Here is a 19,891-nt window from a genome sequence, read left to right as displayed (position 1 = left end):
TGTTCTAATAATTGGATATTTATATCTAAAATGTATCTTCTTCTAGAGACCAAAGCCACTCCACCTCCACCTAATCACTCATTTAGAGCTATCATAGGGCTATTTATGTCTTAAAATATAAAATAATTAAAAATAATGTATATAATATTATTGATACTCTTTATGATATGTTACGCAGTAAAGTATTTAATATGTTATAAGCAATAAAAATTTTAAATACAAAATTATTATATATAAAAAAAAAATCCAACAACCAACAATAGTTTAAAATACATTTTACAATATAAAAACTTAAAGGGAGTTCCCAAATTAGTATAATAGCAATAATAATAATAATAATAATAATAATAAAACTAATTGTTTTGGACGGAACAATGATTTATAAGACACTTGTTATCAAAGTGGTGTTGGAGAAGGAACCCAAAGTGTTTTGCTTTGTTCTAAATCGACAGCAGCTTTAATTTGTGTACACATGTATGCTACATTAACTCCCGCTGGTATGATAGCTGAAATATAACATTTAATATTTAAAGTATAACATTATGAAATATTACAATATGTACTTTTAATAAAATCACACCTGAAATATAGTGTCGATATTCAGATTCAAGTTTTAATGCGTGTTCATACATTTCTTTTGCAGCTTTAGCAGAAATTTTATCATGAGATGATCTAGAGTCTTTAGCTTCTTTCACTTGCTTAGTCGATTTAAACTTAATTAACAAAACAATTGGATATATATGATGACGATGAAGTCTCTCAACGCTAGTAAGACCAATGTCAATTATACAATGACAATTCTATAAAATAAATATTATAAAGTTCAATAAATATTGGTTTTAATATGTTAAAGAAATTTTAAAAACAATTACTTTGCTACAGGCTTCTTTGAGCCCTGAGACAGAAACACATTCATAAACAGACCCTTTTTTCCGATAATCTATATACAAACTATCAGCAACTCCTTTTTCCATAGATGCTTGAGAGCAATGTTTTGCCTCTGGTATATATCGCATAAATAAATCAGGAAAATCTACTATTAATTTATCGGTTACGCAATCTGCCAGAGGTCCAACAACCATTACAGGACGAATGCTTGGTTCAGCTAAAATTAGTATAACAGATATATAATACACTGTTATTTTTGTTTATAAAAGTACACTTACAATTTAACCTGATAACTCTTTGGTAAGAAGCAATAACAATGGCATCGTCATGTAAAGTACCAGAGTCACTACTATACCATCCCAAGTTTATATTTGAAAAACTAGCCAATTCTTTGGAACTGCTGCGTTGATGCTTTTTACGTCTGAAGAAACTACGTCTTGTTGCACGCCGTGCATCACCTTCTAATTCACCTCCACTACGTCTAATTACAAGTTCTTCTTCAACTCTATAATCATACAAAAATAAAATTCAACAATAACATAACAGTGCAAAATATTTTTATATTTTAATGTAATTACTTGTATTTGCTAGGTATAATTCCAACTTGTTGTTTATAACCATTGTGATCAACTAACCACGCTCGCCAATTGCCAGGAACACCATTATACATAGTGTTATCTACATACAGAACATCATCTTTACGAAATTGTAGCTGTGAAGAATTATTACCAGCATCACTTAATTCAATTGTACGATCAAACAGTGCTCTTATAAAAAAGCTATCACCAGGTTTATCCTTTATTTCGTTGTATTCTATTATAGTAAAAAAATAATTAAATACAATATATTTTATTTTTTAATAAAATTTAATAATAATTTTAAAATTGTGTTACTACTTACTATCAATTAAATATTGTGCGAGAACAGTGACTTTTTCAGCTGGCTTGGCTAATTCATAAGCTGCTTCTTCAGCAGTTGCTTCTCTTAAATCTGTTCCATTATATTCAAGTATACGGTCACCAGTTCTATGTAAAAAGTATAAATTTATACTTAAGATTAATAAAAATAGACAAATTTTAAGTAGCCTTACCGTAAACCTGCATTATAGGCCAATGAATTTAAGTTTACACTGTGTACAAATATCCCAACAGCATTCCCGCCAACTAGACTTATACCTAAATTACTACACTTCCTTGTCTCCATGATAAAATATCGTGGCTCATATGCTCTTAAACTTCTGCTATCTGTATTTCGATCACTCTTTCGACGAGTTAATGTAGCCATGCCATGAGTTATAACTGAAGCACCAGTGGATTTTCTATTAACAGTAGGAGAATTGCATGGTGTTGGAGTTTCTGAACGGCTGCTTGTTGAACTCTCAGCGCCTTCTAGTTCTTGGTATTCTAAAAGAACAATTCAATTAAAATCATATTATATCAAATCAATAATAATTAATAAGACATACTATCTGGGCTATATTGTACTAGCATGGTAATTGAGTTTCCACATTGACGTAAAACATTTGCAGCTAATTGATACGTTGCACTCCTCATGTTAATTCCACAAACTTCTAGTAGCTGATCTCCAACTTGAAGACCTACCTTAGAAGCCACACTATGTTCACTAACAGTAGATACAAAAACTCCACCACTATCAACACAAGATATCTGAATTCCAAGAGGTTCGACTGATTTCTCTATACTGATCCATCTTAACTCGCCAGTTAATGGACCACTCCCAACTCCTCTTAGTAGTGGTTTTTTCAAATACCTAAAATAATAATTTTATAAGTAATATGTATTAAAAATATTAAACATTAAGTTTTATACTAACTTTGATGCCCAACCATATTCAGGTAAAGATTGTCGCTTGTTGGCTGGCATAGCTATTTGTCCAGGATTAAGAACTTCAACCCTAAAGGTAGGCATTGGGCTATCCCTTTCACTACTTACAGATCTATCAATACTCCCAGTTGATATACCAACTGCACCACCACTACTTTTACTAGCCACGCTTGGGTTGGAAGGTATTCTAAGTAAAACAAGAAATACATATTTATTAATACATATTAAATTATTATAAAATATATATAAATATTTAATTAATCAAAATTTGTTCTGTCACAAACATGCCATTTTAATTAATGTCCACCTAAACAGTGGAATTATTATTTCAAGAACTTTTTTCATGAATTAAAAAAAAAAAAATACTTTTTAATAAAATATTAATCAATAACATCTTTAACATCTATTTGATATTGTAGTTTAATGTTGAAAAAGTAAATAAGCATGCATAGTATATGAGTTTATCATACATAATATTTTACAATTTTTTTTATTAGGATATAATATATTATTTTAATACTTTTATTAAATTATACTAAGAATTATTAAAAATATCATACTGCATATGTTGTTTCTGTCAAACATACATTAACAAAAGCAATTTTATGTTGTTACCTTTAATAATATATATATAATATAATATTATAATGAATTGACTCATTACCAAACTTAAATGTAATAGGGTACTAACAACATAAACTGTGATTATACATAATTTTTTTTTATAATATTTAAAATTTTAAGCAAGTAATGAGTATGTAAAAATTTCAATTTAAAAATGTTTGCAACATAACAACCTTATTATATTGTACATATGTAAGACAATATAAACATAAGATGTCTTCTTAATATTTTCTTAAAAATAAAAATGTACAGCCAAAAAATAAATAAAATAAACATACCTAAATCTAGGAGTTTCTCTCTTTCTAGGAAATGTACCAACTTCATAACCATGATAGGATTCTGGCATATCTTCACCACGATATCCGATATTAGTCATTATGCGATGAGGTGATCTAGTTGTATGTCTATTGTAGTGCATATCAACCGATGGAGAGTGACTATGATGAAACTGTAGAAATATAGATTATTTATATTAATAATAGGTACATTTATATCATATTGACTTCATATGTATATTTTTTTTTTACTTGAGATACATGACTGTAAGGAGGTTCAAAACAATATAACATTGATTCCCCACTATGAGATGGAGATGGTTGAGAATATCTACTGTATTGTGGAGTGAAAAAGTGATGAGCGTTAGATGATGGTGGTCCATACATATGGGATGTTGGTCTTGGTGCAAGGCTATCTCCAGCATTACTTTCAGTATCACTATTTGTATATTTACCAGTTTTCTTTTTAACATAATAGTCCATTACATCTTTACCAACTTTACCAGATCTATTTAAATAAAACATACAGATCATTTAAAATATATCTTATTTTAAAAATAGAACAAAATTAAATAATTACCTGACAGAGAAATCTATTGATGAAGTATCAGTTTTTGAATTATTTTGTGAAGACCAAGATGGAGGATTATTTAGAAGTACGGATAATGGCAAACGTTCCTTATTTTTACGAGGATGAAGTATTGTACCAGTTCCATGTTCAATTACAGGACCACTTCTAGCTTTTGGCCAAGTACCACCATTCTTGTCTAATTCTTTAGATTTTCTATGCCGACTGTAAAAATTATGAAAGATATATTTATTATATAATAATAAAACTATTTCCTAATACCAAAAAAAAAAAAAAATAATAATAATAATAATAAAATATAATTGTGTAATGGTCTAATTCAAAACATCTATTTAAGAGTTTTATATAATTAAGAAGTAATTATTGGTTTTGGCTTTACATAAAATAATTTTTAAGGTATCTTAGTACTCATTTGATTGTGTGATATATACTTTAATTTTATACCATAATACTATACATTATTATTTATTTCCGCACTCGTGAATTATAATTTGTACAACTCTTTTTTGATTATCAAATAATAAGACAAATATGAAAAATAATGCATTTCATTCATCATTGGTTAATAGGCCCATGAAGAAAATCAAAATAATATTAATAAGTAATTTTAGTTTTCATAGATGTAAGTCAATAAAATATGCCTGTTTAGAAATAATGTGTTTATTTTTAATACAAATAAATTGATATGGAAGTGAAATAAACACTTTTTTTTAATAAGCATTGGCTCTAACATACTATACTGATTTACTTATTTTGGCATATTATTAATTTTATGGTCTTATGGTCATATTTCAAAAAACTGAAATAACACAACTACACAACTGAATTAATGCCTATAGCCTTAAAACTGAAACCGGATGCTACATAATATAAGAAAATCTACGAATATTGAGGAAAATTGAGGATGAAATAATAAAAGCAGTAAATATTATATTAAAAATAAGAAAGGTTTATTAAACCATGAAAAAATAATTACCTAGAATGTTTAGCAGTAGTAGGGGGTGCGGGATGTGGTCTAAAAGCATCAATTACAGAATCTAATTCAGCAATAGCATCTTCTTGATCTCGTTCAGAGATAGAATTATTGACAGGTGAAGGATTTCTATGAGGTTTTTCTGGTACATCGAGCATTACTCTTCTTGATTGAACATATTGAGGTTTTTGATAAGATTCTTGATACCTCGAATAACTAGATTTGTCTGTTTGTGTTGTACTATTAGTATATTTTTTATATATATCACGATTTGGTCCGGAACCACAATTTCCAGCACAATATGTTGATTTCATAGTTGTAATAGTTAATACATCACCAGGCTCATGCAATAATAACATCGCTTCTCTTGAATGTTTTATATTATCTACTGTAGTGTTGTTAATCTAAAAACAAAACAGAAATAACAATATTAAGATAAATTATTTGTTTTCATTTAAACATCTACATTCTTCTTACACTTAATACTCTATCTCCAACATCTAAATTTCCATCTTTAGCAGCCAGAGATCCAGGTGTTATTTTATTAATGTATATACCAGTTTCCAATGAAATTCCATGATCATAATTATTTACTTGAAGTTGAGTTGTAAAAAGACTTCTAGATGGAGAAGCAGGTTTTCTTCGTCTAACAACCAGAGTAGCGCTGCTTAATGATCTCATAGTCTCTAAAACTAAACGCTTACTAATTGATGTACAATCAAGGCTATTCACTCTTAATATACAATCATTAACTCTAGAAAAAAAAATGCATGTATTTTAATATTATCAAATAATAAAAAAAAATGAATATTGTATGTTATCATTTAAATTTATAAAATAATTAAATAAAACTATTCAGACAAAGCCATCACATTATTTTATTTCTTTCCCAGACTCACATATGACATAGCGAATATGCATTCACCAAAATTTATCTTATGTTGTTAGCAAAAACATATTATTAATAAAAGTGAATTTGCTTATCATAAAAAATTTAAAGTAAGGATTAATATAGCAACATTTTAAATAGCAAGTGGGTCAGAAAAAACAAATAGTGTGCTGACATCCTTTTAACTAATGAGTTATTTTTTTTGGATACAAAAAATTATATAGGTTGGATATTATATAATATAGTATATACAGACTATATAATAATAGTATTTATAAATAGATTTTTAAAATATAATATTTTCAACCTTAATTTTCTTGCCGCCACGCTTCCTTTATTGACAGATGATATATAAATCGCATTATCATTGGGATACAAAGGATCATCTCTTCCCCCAAGTAAATCAATTCCTAAATCTTCATTTGTTCCTAAAACACCCTGAAAATATATACATTTAAATTAAAATATAAATTGTTTAATATTTTAAATAATACTTACTAAATCAATATTTAATATTTCAGTATCCCAATCTTGAAGGTCAGTATCTATTGCAGAATCTTGACTGTAACGACCAGTAGCCTGTAGTTGTAGTAAACGAGCTTCTTTTTCCAATTGAGCTTCCATTTTTTCCCTATAAAATAAGAAAACATATTAATTGTATATAAAAAAAAATATGTTATCATACTATTATTATCATACTTAAAATCATTGAGTTCTTTAGCTGTATCACTTTTTTGTTTCATTATATCATCACAGTCTCTCATAGCACGGGCCAACTTACTCACAGCATCATCGCGTTGTTTTCTTAAGCTATCACAGAGAGTTCGTATACTTTCACGTTCTAATACAATTTTATCTCGTTCACTAAAAGCCCAATCACGGCGTCTTTTAGATACTTCTGCTTCTTCTAAAGACTCATCTAATTCATTACGATATTTATCTGCTAATTTTCGTAAACGTTCAATTTCTTGGTTAGCTTGATCAAGATTATCCATACGTTCTTTTTGACAAGAGTTAAATAAATCTAAAGAAGCTACTTGTTCTCGTGAATCATTCCGATTTTCTCTTTCTCTACTAAAACCATAATCTAAATGACTCTTAAATTCTCTCTGAGATTCATTTTTGGCTGTTATCTCTCCAAATCTTTCTTGATAGTCATTGCATTCTTTAAGTGCTTTATCACGATCATGTAATGCTGATGATATTTCACGTTTTAATGATTCAATGTGTAATTGTAGAGTTTTTTTTTCATCCCTACAAGATTTTATTTCATTTTCCAATGATTTATTTTTATTGTATGCTTGAGATAAATCTTCAGAAAGTTTTTCAAGTTCATTATGAACACTATCACGCTCACTCATAATAAGTCTATATTCTTTAACAGCAGCATCATGAGCTTTATTCAAATCTTTAAGTTCCTTACTACTTTTTACACTATAAGCAACAGCAGCTTTCATTTCTTGGACTGCTTCTTCATGTTGTTGTTGAACTTTTTGTATAGCTTCTTGAAGATCATTACGTTCTCGAAGTGTTAAATCCCATTGGCGTATAGCAGCTGTACACTGTTGTTTTAAACCATCTCTTTCTCGGAAAGCTATATCCCGTTCTTTAAATAATTCGTTACATTGTTTTTTTAATTGATTAATTTCATCTTTCATCATATCCATTTTATCAACAGCTGCTGAATGTGTGGTACGCAAATCTTCATATCCCTTTCTCAAAGCTTCATAATCTTCTAGCCTTGAATCATATGGCATGAAGTGATCATTTAGTGAATCACCACTTGCTGTATCATCTTCAGGAATATCCTAAAAAAAAAAAAAAAACATTTTTATAACGTCAAAATAAAATTTTAAAATCTCAAATTTAATAATTTTTTACTTTATACATACATAAATATATTATTGACAAAATAAACACCAAAAATTCAAATAAATAAATGCTGTTGGTATTTAAAAAAAATTTGAATTGTGTATAATGTATTAATATGTTTAGGACTTAGATGTGTGATCAACTATTGAATTAAAGATAATTGAAATATAATTTTGTCAATTTGATAAATTACTCATGTAAGCTATTTTAATTTATAATAATGTACATATTATGTAAAATGTCAGAAAAATTATATCACCTAAATAAATTATTAGCTAACAAAATTAACTATAAAATATATAACTAAAAATCCAGTGAAAATTCAATTTAAGAAAAAGATAAATTTTTTTATTTTTATCACTTCATTGAAGATGAAATCCCAACTTCTAATTGCTTTTACTTGTTCGTAATATATGGTCATGACTTTTTGTTTTTTTTGTAAATTCAAACAATCCTGATATTGATAACAATAAATTATACAGCTGTCATGAAGTTATAATTGAAATTAATGTTGTAAAAATGTATGTTCATAATCAGCTAAATTATAATAAAAACATAAACAATTTAACTTGCATGTCTTACATCATAAAGTAAAAATAAAGTATGATGCAAATAAAGCTTATCAAAATGAATTCAGAGTTTATAAATAGTCATAATTTTATGTCTTATAAACAGGATATAGATTTAAAAATATCTTTAAATTTAACTAGATATTAAAAGTAACGTTATAACTACCTTTTACATATAGCTAAATATAGTTAGAAACTTTTAATTATATAGTTATATTGTGTTTGAATCTATCATAAATTTCATCAAATACTAATCTTTTTTTTGCGGGACAAATATGCTTCAATAACTATATTTATTTTCTTAAAGCAAAAAACATAAATGTTTGAAAAATAATTTGCACTTCTTACATTAAAAATTATAATATACATTTTATTTAAATAGAATTAAAATTAAAAACCATGGTAGCTCCAATAAGTTTCAAAAAACTATTTTTTTCGATTATATATTTTTGCATTGCATTTGATGTAACAATAAGATTTAACCATTGTACTTACTTTTCATATTATAACAAGAAATACAAAATTGTATAGTATCCTCAATAAGACAATACAATTCTGGTCCTCATCTAATACACTACATATTTTGAAGAAACTGTAAATTTGTTATTTTCTTTCTTTTAATGTACCTGCTTAACTTATCACTAACCTACGTTATTTTCCAAGATGTTGGAAAACTAGTTTTAATCAAACTATTCCTAAGTATTCCTTTGATCTATCTAATATTTTTACTTTCTCTTATACTTAAAACCCAGAAACCTAAATACTCGGAAAATCAGAACCACATTCTTACTCTGCACTTTTATTTATTCTGAATTTCAAAATACTAGAATGTCATCACTTAAGATTAATGTATACTTTCTGTACAAACTTTTTATCAAAAATATTAAATATCCTTAATTCTTAATTATTTTTTTCTTTTTTTATTTGTAGTTCTCAATCTAATAATATATTACGTTATATTTAACCAAGAAGTAACAAATTATACAAGTATATTTCTGGAATAGAATTAAGAAAACCATAAATAAATTAAATTTGTTTATCTCCCAAACTTTGACTCATTTAAAATTTATTATTATTTCATACTAGGTAATTCATTTATAAGTATTTTTTAAAATACATAAATTCATTATTTTCATTAGTGTTTTAGAACATTTTATTGAAATTACAAACTACTAGAATTTTAGCATAATTCTAATACTTGTAAACATTACTATCAAAACATAACCATAACAAGATATTTAATATTATCCTATAAAATTATATTCAATTCATGGACTTAGATATACTTAGTATATCTTAGTCCGTGATTCAAGTCAATAAATAAGTGATTAAGAAGATAAATAGCTAGTTAATGATGTTAATTATCAAAAATTAATGTGTATTTACTATTTAGCATGGATTTATTATGAATCTAATGAATATTATAAATATAATAAATGCATGTTAAAAATGAAATTAGACAAGATCAAACATACTAAACTAGATTCATAATTATATACTGAATGAACAATTTGTACATAGTATATAGCCTGTAAATTAGCATAGTAAATTGTATATAGCCTGATATAGGACCACTATTGTTATTAAATTATTTAAATAATGCCTATAAAAATGACAGATATTTTGAAATTGGTTACAATATCAATCCCCTGTAAAACTAATTCTATTGATCTTTGAAATATTTAATTAATAAACAGTAAGAAATATGTACCTGTTCAGATCTATTCAAGATTTGTTTTTCAGCAGCTAATTTAGCACGTAATGAAGATGATTCTTGGGCAGCCTGTTCGATTTGGTTAATCATCACTTGATTTTGACCACGATAATATTCTAATTCTTTTCTTGTTTGATCATATCTTCTTACTGTTTCTCCATGTTGTCTTCATAAATAAAAAACAAAATATGTGATTTAAAATATTTAAATTGTATTCAATTTGACATAAAAATAAATATATACCTTCTCAACATCATCAACTCATGCATTGCTTTATCACATTGTTGCTTTAATCCGTCATAATCACGTTCACGATTACTATTAGCATCTCGATTACGATCATTACTTCGATCCGAATAACTTCGAGTAAGCATGTCTATCACAGAAGAGAATAAAAAAAATAAAAATATATATATACTCAAATACTATTGTTAAAGGATTTTACAAACCAGTATTTTTGGAATTTTCAATTGTGCTGTTTGACGACATTTTAATATACTTGGTCTAAAGCACAGAATCGTTAATTTTTTAGCCTTAAAAATGTCATTTTAATTCTGTCACGAGTTTAAAAAATTTATAACGGGATGTACTGAATTTATCCATGACTAATAGATTATGAACACAAGTAAATAACACAATCAATTAATGTAAGAAAACATTCAAAGATTTAAGCAAATATATTAAATAAAAATGGAAAATAAAAATTATAAATTGGGAGAAACAATAATAAATATAATATATTTACTAATAATCAAGTAACAAAAAAAAAAAATAATAATTGTAAACTGTTTAGGACGTTTAGGTGGTAAATAATAAATACTAAATTATAGTAATTTGTATTATTATTTTATGAAAATATACAGATACAGAACAATATTGTAGATAAAAATATAAAATAAATGAAAAACATATGTTAGATTTAGGTTACAAAAGGTATAAATATTTACACTTTACACGTAACCGTGGTCCAACAGTTTTCATTCAACAATGAAATCTTTTGTGTTAGAAGAGATTATTGTACCGTTTCGAGTCTTAAAACACTATTGTGTAGTCACTAGACGAGTTGTAGAGAGAGGGAGACGTTTAGTCTTGACCATCTATTTTCTATGGTCTTGACATTGTTGTGTACTTGGTTCTATAGAATTACAATAATAATACAATATTATTGTGTTCAGTATTTTGTGGTACTACGTTATCACTATGATAATGACTATCACCGTCCTGTGATAATATAAGACCGTAATGCATATAATAATCATACTCTATGATAATAATATGTATTTCTATAAAAGCATGTGGGGGCCGGTGTTACTTGTTACTTATAGTGATAAACATTTTGGCTCTATTAGTCTATTATGAACACGAGTATTATGAGCGTCGTGAACTACTTAGGACCACAGAATAGAATAAGACTCATTAGTTATTAAGTTTTGAATTTGAAATTTTGAACAGATAATAGTGAATTTCAATACACTTTATTTCAAAACAATGGTTATTAGCATAGGATTCGAAGGTAGTGCAAATAAATTAGGAATTGGAATCGTTAGAGATGGTGAGGTGCTGGCGAATTGTAGAAGAACATACATAACTCCGCCCGGTGAAGGTTTATATTTTTCTTTCTTTTTAATTGTTACCTATATTTAAAATAAAACCTTTATTGTACTGCTTTTAGGATTTTTACCCCGAGAAACAGCACAACACCACCAAAATAATATTGTATCGTTATTAGAAGAAACAATCGAAACATCTGGTATACAACCGGAACAGATCGATATTGTATGTTTCACAAAAGGTCCTGGAATTGGTAATCCTTTGGTTAGTGTTGCTGCTGTGGCACGTACTGTTGCTCAACTTTGGAACAAACCTTTAATACCTGTTAACCATTGTATTGCACGTATCCTTTTAAGGCTTGCTACGTTTTTATTTAATACTAATTATTAGATTTCAACCTTAATGATCTTGACTAGATATAGAAATGGGACGCTTAATAACTGGTAGTGACAACCCTACTGTTTTATATGTTAGTGGAGGGAATACTCAAGTCATAGCTTATTCTGGGAATTGTTATAGAATATTTGGTGAAACAATTGATATTGCTGTTGGAAATTGCTTAGATCGATTTGCAAGAGTTTTAAAATTATCCAATGATCCTAGTCCTGGTTACAATATTGAACAAATGGCTAAAAAGTAATAGAACATGTTATATTAAAAATTATAAATTTGTATTAAATTATGTATTGATGTTTTTAGAGGTAAAAAATATCTTAAATTACCTTATGTGGTAAAAGGTATGGATGTATCATTCTCTGGTATATTATCTTATATAGAAGAAAAAGCACAAACATTGTTGTCATCTGGTGAATATACTCCTGAAGATTTATGTTTTTCACTTCAAGAAACTCTTTTTGCAATGTTAATAGAAACAACAGGTAAATTCAAATAAAATTATCTTTAGTAATATGTTCAAAATTTAGAATAATTATAATTATAACCCTTATGGTTTTAAATTTTAACAAAGAAGATGCTACGCTTGCATGTGTTGTTTCCGTATACAAACACATACATAGAAAATTGAATATTCTAATTAATCCATTTAACTAGTGTTTAATATTAATGTGAATTGGCCTATTATCTAATATAAAAATAAGAATATTTTCTAATAAATCTCATACATTTTTATATTTTAAATACAGTTTTAAAATGCTCATAATTTGCTTTTAAATTACAACAAAAATTTAACAAAATTCAATAGATAATGTACTTAGAATTAAATTTAATAGTTGGTATATTATATCTAATATTAATCATAAAAGAATTTAACAATTTATTCAGAACGTTTAATTTGCTGTTAAGAGTTTGAAAGACAGCGACACTACATGCGAGTGTAATATTTTCTTAACAATTTTAATACTATATAAAAGCACAAAAAAATAATTCAATCAATTCGATCAATATTATGTTTAAGCAGGATTTATTTACACCGGTTTATTTTAACTTTTGTTGTGGTTTATTAATTATTTATACGTATAATTTTGACTGATAGAGTTATTATTCTTATATTTGTATTGTTATGATATTTTTAATTTTTTACTTTGGATTGTATTTTTATTATACTTATTACTATTATTACAAAAAATGTTCCGCACAGGGGAATCGCTCAGGTCAAACCATACCGCAGTCAAAATGTTAACACTTAAGTTTCCACTTACAGCCAAAAATTATCTAGCAGAATACTATTCTTAAATAAATAATCAAATTTTTAATTATTTCATAATATTTAAAAAGCAAAAAATAAAGAAATTAATTAATGGCATTGGGTGTACATTAAATTTCATAAGTAATTTTTATACTTTTTTTTTTTTAGAAAGAGCAATGTCTCACTGTCAGTCAAAAGAAGTATTAATAGTTGGAGGTGTTGGTTGTAATGAAAGATTACAAGAAATGATGAAAATTATGTGTGATGAAAGGAATGCAATATTATATGCTACTGATGAAAGGTTAGATAATAAATAATAATTAACTATTATACAGTACACAATTAATTTTTAAAATTATAAGCACTCATAAGATTGTCTTTTAAAATTTTTGATAATATAGGTTATAGGTTTTCAAACTTTTCATGGTACGACCCATTTTGAAAATTTTTTGAATTTTAGTAACCAAAATTAATATCAATGACTTTTTTTTATAGGATGTTTAAAAACATATTATTTAAAAATATAACGTGACCTTCAGTTTAGTAAACTCTAATATAGGTACACAGTTTTGATACATAAAGTTACACAACTAGTATAATTACAATCAAATTAATTATTGAGATCATATATATAATGCATAAAATAATAATTTTATTACTTTAGTTTAATAAAAGAATTTGCATGCATTATTTCCATCTTATGAATGGATAACATAACAAATTTTGAATTCATTAATTGTAATGTAGTGTTGTTATCTTTAATATTAGAATCAAATATTGACCTTTTATTTTCTTGTTAGTTTTTATATTTTATTTTTAAAACAAGTAATAAATATATAAAATATTTGAAAAATCTATAACTCTTAAAAATTTAAATTTTACATAAAAAATCTAAAACTATAAGCTTTCAGACAATTTAATTTTTGACCATTAAATTATCGAGGACTAATATAAATGATCTTGAATTAAAATTGAACATTTTTTTTTTTAATAATATGATTTCATAATTCTATAATATTATAATTTAGGATTATAGTGTGTTAAGTATAACTGTCTAAATAATCAATGTTGAAAATTTAAAGTAACTATATTTATCAATTCAATAATATTAGTATTATGGATTTTTCTGTTTTTAAAATTATTTTTCTAAAACTTGTGACACTTTTTAAAATATAACTCTTTAAAGTAGAGATCTTTATTATATTATGTACATCAATGTTCTCAACTAAAACAATGTTAATAAATAATGACTATATAGTTAATTAAAATACACGAGTTTCAACATTTCTGAAAAGAAATTATTACAATTATAATTATCACTGTTATAATTTTTCAAGTTTTTACTTCTTTGAATGCCAACATACTTTACATTTTTATTTAATTTTTCAGAGTATTGCAATACATAAAAATTGAATTTTGATCAAATAATCAATTAGTTTAACTAAGATTAAGAATTTTTAGAAAAATGCATGTTGTAACTGTCATAAAAGCTAAAACATAGTTTTGTTAACATAAAGTTTGAATTTGATACTAATGAATTAAATTTTAAAACTTTATAGTTGTTTTAAATTTTATTTATATTTATTTTATTACCTTTTCAATATAAAATGTTACATATTATGTTCACATAATTAATAATATCTTTAATTTAAAATGTTTTTTTATTTTTTAAATCATGATTGTTTAGTATGCTTATAGTGCATTTTTCGAAGGTTTATAACTCAGTTATAAGTATTTAAAGTTAAGATGAGATAATGGACCAACATTTTGTGGGATACCCCTATGTTACTCTGCTCTGATTTTATAAAATACTTTATAACTAATTATTTACTTGCCAAAATTTGATTTTATGCATCAAAGTATGAAATTAAAAATGTATGTTGTAATTCAAAAAAAAAAAATAAATAAATAAATTATAAAAATAAAAAAAAAATATTTTCAATAAAGTTAAAATAATGAGTATCAATACTGAAATGGATCATTTTGTTATAAAAAACCATTATTAAACCATTAATTTTTTTGCTTCATTTAGAATCTAAAAATAAACATTGATATATTGTTTTTAAATGTTTGTTTATCATAGATTTTGTATAGACAATGGAGTAATGATAGCTCATACTGGAACTTTAATGCATAATAGTGGATATAAAACTATATGGGAAGATACATTTTGTACTCAAAGGTATCATTTAATTATTAAAATATTAAATAATAAAATTAATTATTAATTGCTAAATAGTCTTAATTTAATCATAAATAATTTTTCTTAGGTTTAGGACAGATGAAGTTGAAGTTACATGGAGGTCATGAAAATGTGTTAAAGCATTTTTTTTATATACACTACATTAGATTTTATGTTACACCAATAACCAAAGTATTCTTGCTAAAACGCAAACTAATAAAGCAAATACAGGCCAAATTGAGTACATATCATTGATTCTTTGAAGATTATTTTTAATAATTCTTGGTCTATCCACCATTTCAGCTATTAGACAATGTTTTTTTGCAGACTTCACGATTACTTTAATGCACTTGCCCATTAATTCGGGTTCTTTTCTCACTAAAACCTAAAAAAAAACTTACAATTTAAAGTTTATTCTTAATTTTTATTAATATAAATAGTTATAATAGTTTAAGGAACATACTAAATAATTATCTATAAATTGATATTGAATCTTTGTGTATATCATACTTTAAAAATATGATAGATTCTGCTAAAAATTCTTCATTTATTTGTAAAATTAAATATTCAATATAATATAGAGACTAGGGAGTTAAAAGTATTCTATATTTAGGATTTTAAATTATTAATTTTTATAACTAACCTGTTCATAATATTTATTATGTCCAATTAACTCAATACCATTTTTGGCTTCTTCAGTTATTAAAATCTCCTGTACTTCCCCAATTCTATGGTCATAAGTGGTATAAGAATGAAATAATTCTGTAAGACGTTTAGTTCGAAGTTTAACCTTTAAAAAAAATTTGATTTTAATTTCATAAAAACAACAAGTTACCCTTATTGATTACCATATCTGTGGGAATTTTAGGCATTCTTGCAGCTGGTGTACCTTTACGTGGGTAAAATTGGTTAATAAATAAACTAGGAAATTTATATTTTTCACAAACACTCATTGTTTCAGAAAAGTCTTCTTCTGTTTCAGTTGGGAAACCACAAATAATATCTGTTGCAATCGAAACCCCAGGTACTCTAGTAAAAGAAATTAAAAGTATTGATAATATAATTTAAATAGTTTAAACAATTTTAATTTACCTTTGTCTCAAAAAAGTAACAACACTTTCAAATTCTTCGATAGAGTATTCACGTTTCATGTCTGCTAATACTTGATTACTTCCCGATTGTACAGGTACGTGCAAAAATGCATACACTCTAGGGTGAGATAAAATCTTGGCTATTTCCTATTTAAAAAAATAAATAAATAGCCATTCTCTAGCATAAAGTGAGATTTTACTAAACCTCTAGATGATTGAGTATGTATGGTGGATTAGTCATACCAATACGCATCATACAACCTTCAGGTATGATAGCAACTAAACGCCAAAGAAGTTCTGGTAAATTTGTTTGTATATCTAATCCGTATGCACCAGTATCTTCACTTGTTAGCCACAATTCAACAGCACCTTCATTAAATGATTCTATGGCTCTTTGTACAATTTCATCTAGAATATATTATATTGTAAAAGGAATTTATAACTATCAATGAATGTCACTACATTAGTAAGTTACCTGGAGGATAACTACCAAGGTTGCCTCTTGCATGTTTCGTTTTACAATAGGTACACTGATTCAAACAGCCAGTGCTGATAGCAATAATTTCAATTAATTTATTTTTGCGCATCTTTGGTAATTGTAATCTGGCACCACCATCTTTTTTTCCATTTATCTTCTTTTGACCCAACAAACGAATAGTATGTCCTATTGAAAGTAAGTAAAAATATTGTTTCATGCAAAAGAAATTTTATTTAACAAACCTTTTAATGTTTCTTCTACAACTTCTACTACCCTGTCTATTTGCTGAACACCAATAACACTTAGATTCTGAATAAAAGAAGATTTTTTATCACCCTGAGGTACACAACCAGCCACTACTATAAATTTTCCTGATTTTTTCCCAGCAGAAATTTCATTTCTAAAATGATCTTCAGCTGGATTTTTTACTGTACAGCTATTTAGTATCCACAGATCAGCAATAGCTTTATCCTCTAAAAACAAATATTGTTTATACCAACAAATAATTATTAAGAATTTTTACTCTTACCAGTTATTTTATATCCATAATTTGATAGAAGCCCTGCCATGTATTCCCCATCTGAGCTGTTGTGTGAACATCCCCAAGTCTTAATAAATATTGTTTGAGTACCAGGAACTTGGGATGGTGGCTGATGATTTTCCCTTAGCGGTCTGTCCTTAACTTTGGGACGCAAAGATACAATGTTCCTAGGTTTGACTCTACCAATTTCAGCAACATCGGCAATAGAAGATATCAAGTCTTCGATGTCACCAACATCTTCCATTATTGTTTACTTTCAAAGAGCCCCAGTTTAGTGATTCAGTTTATAACTTCGTATGGGTATTAGTATACGCCTAATGCCTATACCTAAAGTAAACAAATCATTTTTGAACACGTTAAACAATTTGTGCACGGATTTAGGTAGCATACTAATCAACTAAAACAGAGTAATAGGTACCTAATTTTTTTTTATGATAATTCATCACTCATAAAAATTGATAACGGTTAGTAAAAATTAGAATCATTATGGTGTAGACTGTAGAGCTCCAAAACGTATTCAAATCTTAAAATTTGTCCACGTATAGATGAGTGGAATATTAGAATGTGGATAAATCTACATATATCACAAATACATCTGATTTAAATTATTATTTCTTCTTGTTAAACATTAATTCATTAGATGTCATTCGTTTTGCCTCTTGCACTCGCAAACTAAACTTAACGACGGGCATACTACACAGTATCAATATGATTTCTTATGACGACGAAACGGTAATTTTCATTTCTCGACCGTTCACGAGATGCAACACAATATTATGTAAATGCAATAGGCATATTAAATCGAACGCGTAATCAACAATAATATAGCACCACAAAGTAAATAATAACAAATTAAATCACATTCAAGTCGTAATGGTAACTACTGTTGTGTAATATACATACAAACGTACGATTTAAATATATATACATATACCTTTTATTATAATAAATCGTTCAACTGCCTATCGAGATTTGAGATATATTTTCTATTTCTACATCGTGCTGTCTATTAATAATCAATAATAATAATAATAGATTACGTATATATATATACGTAATTATGTAATATCACAAAAGTTTATAACTACATTAATAATAATAATAATAATAAATGTAACTTATAATTGTACCCGTGATATTATAGATAACGCGATGCCGCTTCGTATCTCTACTCTTTGGGCACAACAATAATATTGATATTTGATGCCCAATAGTACAGCATTCGGTAGTTGTTCGATTCGTAGATAGATGACGCCACCGATTACTGCGTACGGATGTTTTTTCAAAAAATTATTGAACCCAGAACTCCGTTATTGCAAAAAAAAAATTTGAATTATTATGACGTTATATTAATTATTACTATAATTGGTTCATTACATTTTTGCGAGCCATTAAATCGATCAATTTTATTTGCAAATCTATAACGGTCTATATTTTAATTTACCCAAGTACACCTTACCTATATTTTAAAAATGTATCACAAGTATAATTTAAAAAATACTGTTTATTGATAACATGTAGGAGATTTAGTCAAATTGTTAGGAAACCTTCCGTCTTCTAAAACAAAATTTATATTGTAATAGTCATAGGCACAAATAGAGGGGTCTTATTGTCGTAAGGGGAACGGGAGAAAAGGGCTTTTTAATTAGTTGAGTGGACCACGAGCCCACAACTATAAGCTCAGTTTGTCTTCCCACGCCGATCTGTATCTAGTATCTATGCTTTTAGAGGTATTATTATGTATTATTATAATTAATTTTCAAATGTTTATCTTCGTGAGTTAATAAAGATAGAAAAATACTACAATATTTGATTAAAATAATTAAAATAAAGATCTACCTATTTGAACTATCGCTATGTATATTTTTATTATGCGTACCTACCTAGCTACTTCCTGCGTACAGCTGTGCAAGGCCGAAGAATAAATAACACTATGATGTTATTTTTATATCGCAGAATAAAGTACGATATTACACACATAATGCATGGGATAATTGTGGAGATCCATACTGCGCCATGTGGGTGGTACACGAGAATGATAGAACAGTAGTATAATTATAATATATAGAAGGGGTAATGATCTTGGCTGACGTTTTGAGAACAAATAGGTAGTGCTGCACTCTGCAAGGGAATAATATAGCATAAATACTACGTCAGTAAATCTTT

The 19,891-nt window shown here is 26.7% G+C and overlaps 3 protein-coding genes across 5 annotated transcripts; 1 reads left to right on the top strand and 2 right to left on the bottom strand.

Moving 5' to 3' along the window:
• Window positions 1-142: 142 nt before the first annotated feature.
• LOC113552725 (disks large homolog 5) lies at window positions 143-10,998 on the bottom strand. The gene is made up of 20 exons (XM_026955598.1): window positions 10,687-10,998; window positions 10,481-10,613; window positions 10,235-10,403; window positions 6,782-7,890; window positions 6,581-6,713; window positions 6,390-6,520; window positions 5,671-5,947; window positions 5,197-5,597; window positions 4,212-4,424; window positions 3,884-4,139; window positions 3,635-3,804; window positions 2,722-2,919; window positions 2,354-2,658; window positions 1,979-2,291; window positions 1,789-1,913; window positions 1,467-1,701; window positions 1,167-1,393; window positions 873-1,105; window positions 581-800; window positions 143-506 (listed from the first exon to the last, which is right to left on the bottom strand). The coding sequence occupies exons 1-20, from the start codon at window positions 10,724-10,726 to the stop codon at window positions 397-399; spliced, it is 4,998 nt and encodes a 1,665-aa protein (XP_026811399.1). The 5' UTR covers window positions 10,727-10,998; the 3' UTR covers window positions 143-396.
• Window positions 10,999-11,535: 537 nt separating this feature from the next.
• On the top strand, window positions 11,536-15,866 carry LOC113551942 (probable tRNA N6-adenosine threonylcarbamoyltransferase). The gene is made up of 7 exons (XM_026954536.1): window positions 11,536-11,840; window positions 11,910-12,131; window positions 12,205-12,424; window positions 12,488-12,666; window positions 13,602-13,734; window positions 15,517-15,615; window positions 15,704-15,866. The coding sequence occupies exons 1-7, from the start codon at window positions 11,726-11,728 to the stop codon at window positions 15,741-15,743; spliced, it is 1,008 nt and encodes a 335-aa protein (XP_026810337.1). The 5' UTR covers window positions 11,536-11,725; the 3' UTR covers window positions 15,744-15,866.
• On the bottom strand, window positions 15,658-19,113 carry LOC113551941 (threonylcarbamoyladenosine tRNA methylthiotransferase). Of its 3 annotated transcripts, none has more exons than XM_026954535.1 (9): window positions 18,856-19,113; window positions 17,714-18,052; window positions 17,427-17,657; window positions 17,182-17,370; window positions 16,912-17,114; window positions 16,708-16,853; window positions 16,464-16,644; window positions 16,259-16,405; window positions 15,658-16,000 (listed from the first exon to the last, which is right to left on the bottom strand). In XM_026954535.1, the coding sequence occupies exons 2-9, from the start codon at window positions 17,967-17,969 to the stop codon at window positions 15,791-15,793; spliced, it is 1,563 nt and encodes a 520-aa protein (XP_026810336.1). In that variant the 5' UTR covers window positions 17,970-18,052; window positions 18,856-19,113; the 3' UTR covers window positions 15,658-15,790. The 3 variants fall into 3 exon arrangements, with proteins under 3 accessions (XP_026810336.1, XP_026810334.1, XP_026810335.1); XM_026954533.1 differs by lacking the exon at window positions 18,856-19,113 and adding an exon at window positions 18,660-18,806; XM_026954534.1 differs by lacking the exon at window positions 18,856-19,113 and adding an exon at window positions 18,144-18,352.
• Between the last annotated feature and the right edge of the window lie 778 nt (window positions 19,114-19,891).

The sequence above is a fragment of the Rhopalosiphum maidis genome, chromosome 2 (assembly GCF_003676215.2).
Source record: "Rhopalosiphum maidis isolate BTI-1 chromosome 2, ASM367621v3, whole genome shotgun sequence".
NCBI lineage: Eukaryota > Metazoa > Arthropoda > Insecta > Hemiptera > Aphididae > Rhopalosiphum > Rhopalosiphum maidis.
Note: the sequence above shows the minus strand (reverse complement) of the source record. Positions and strands in the feature narration are given on the sequence as shown.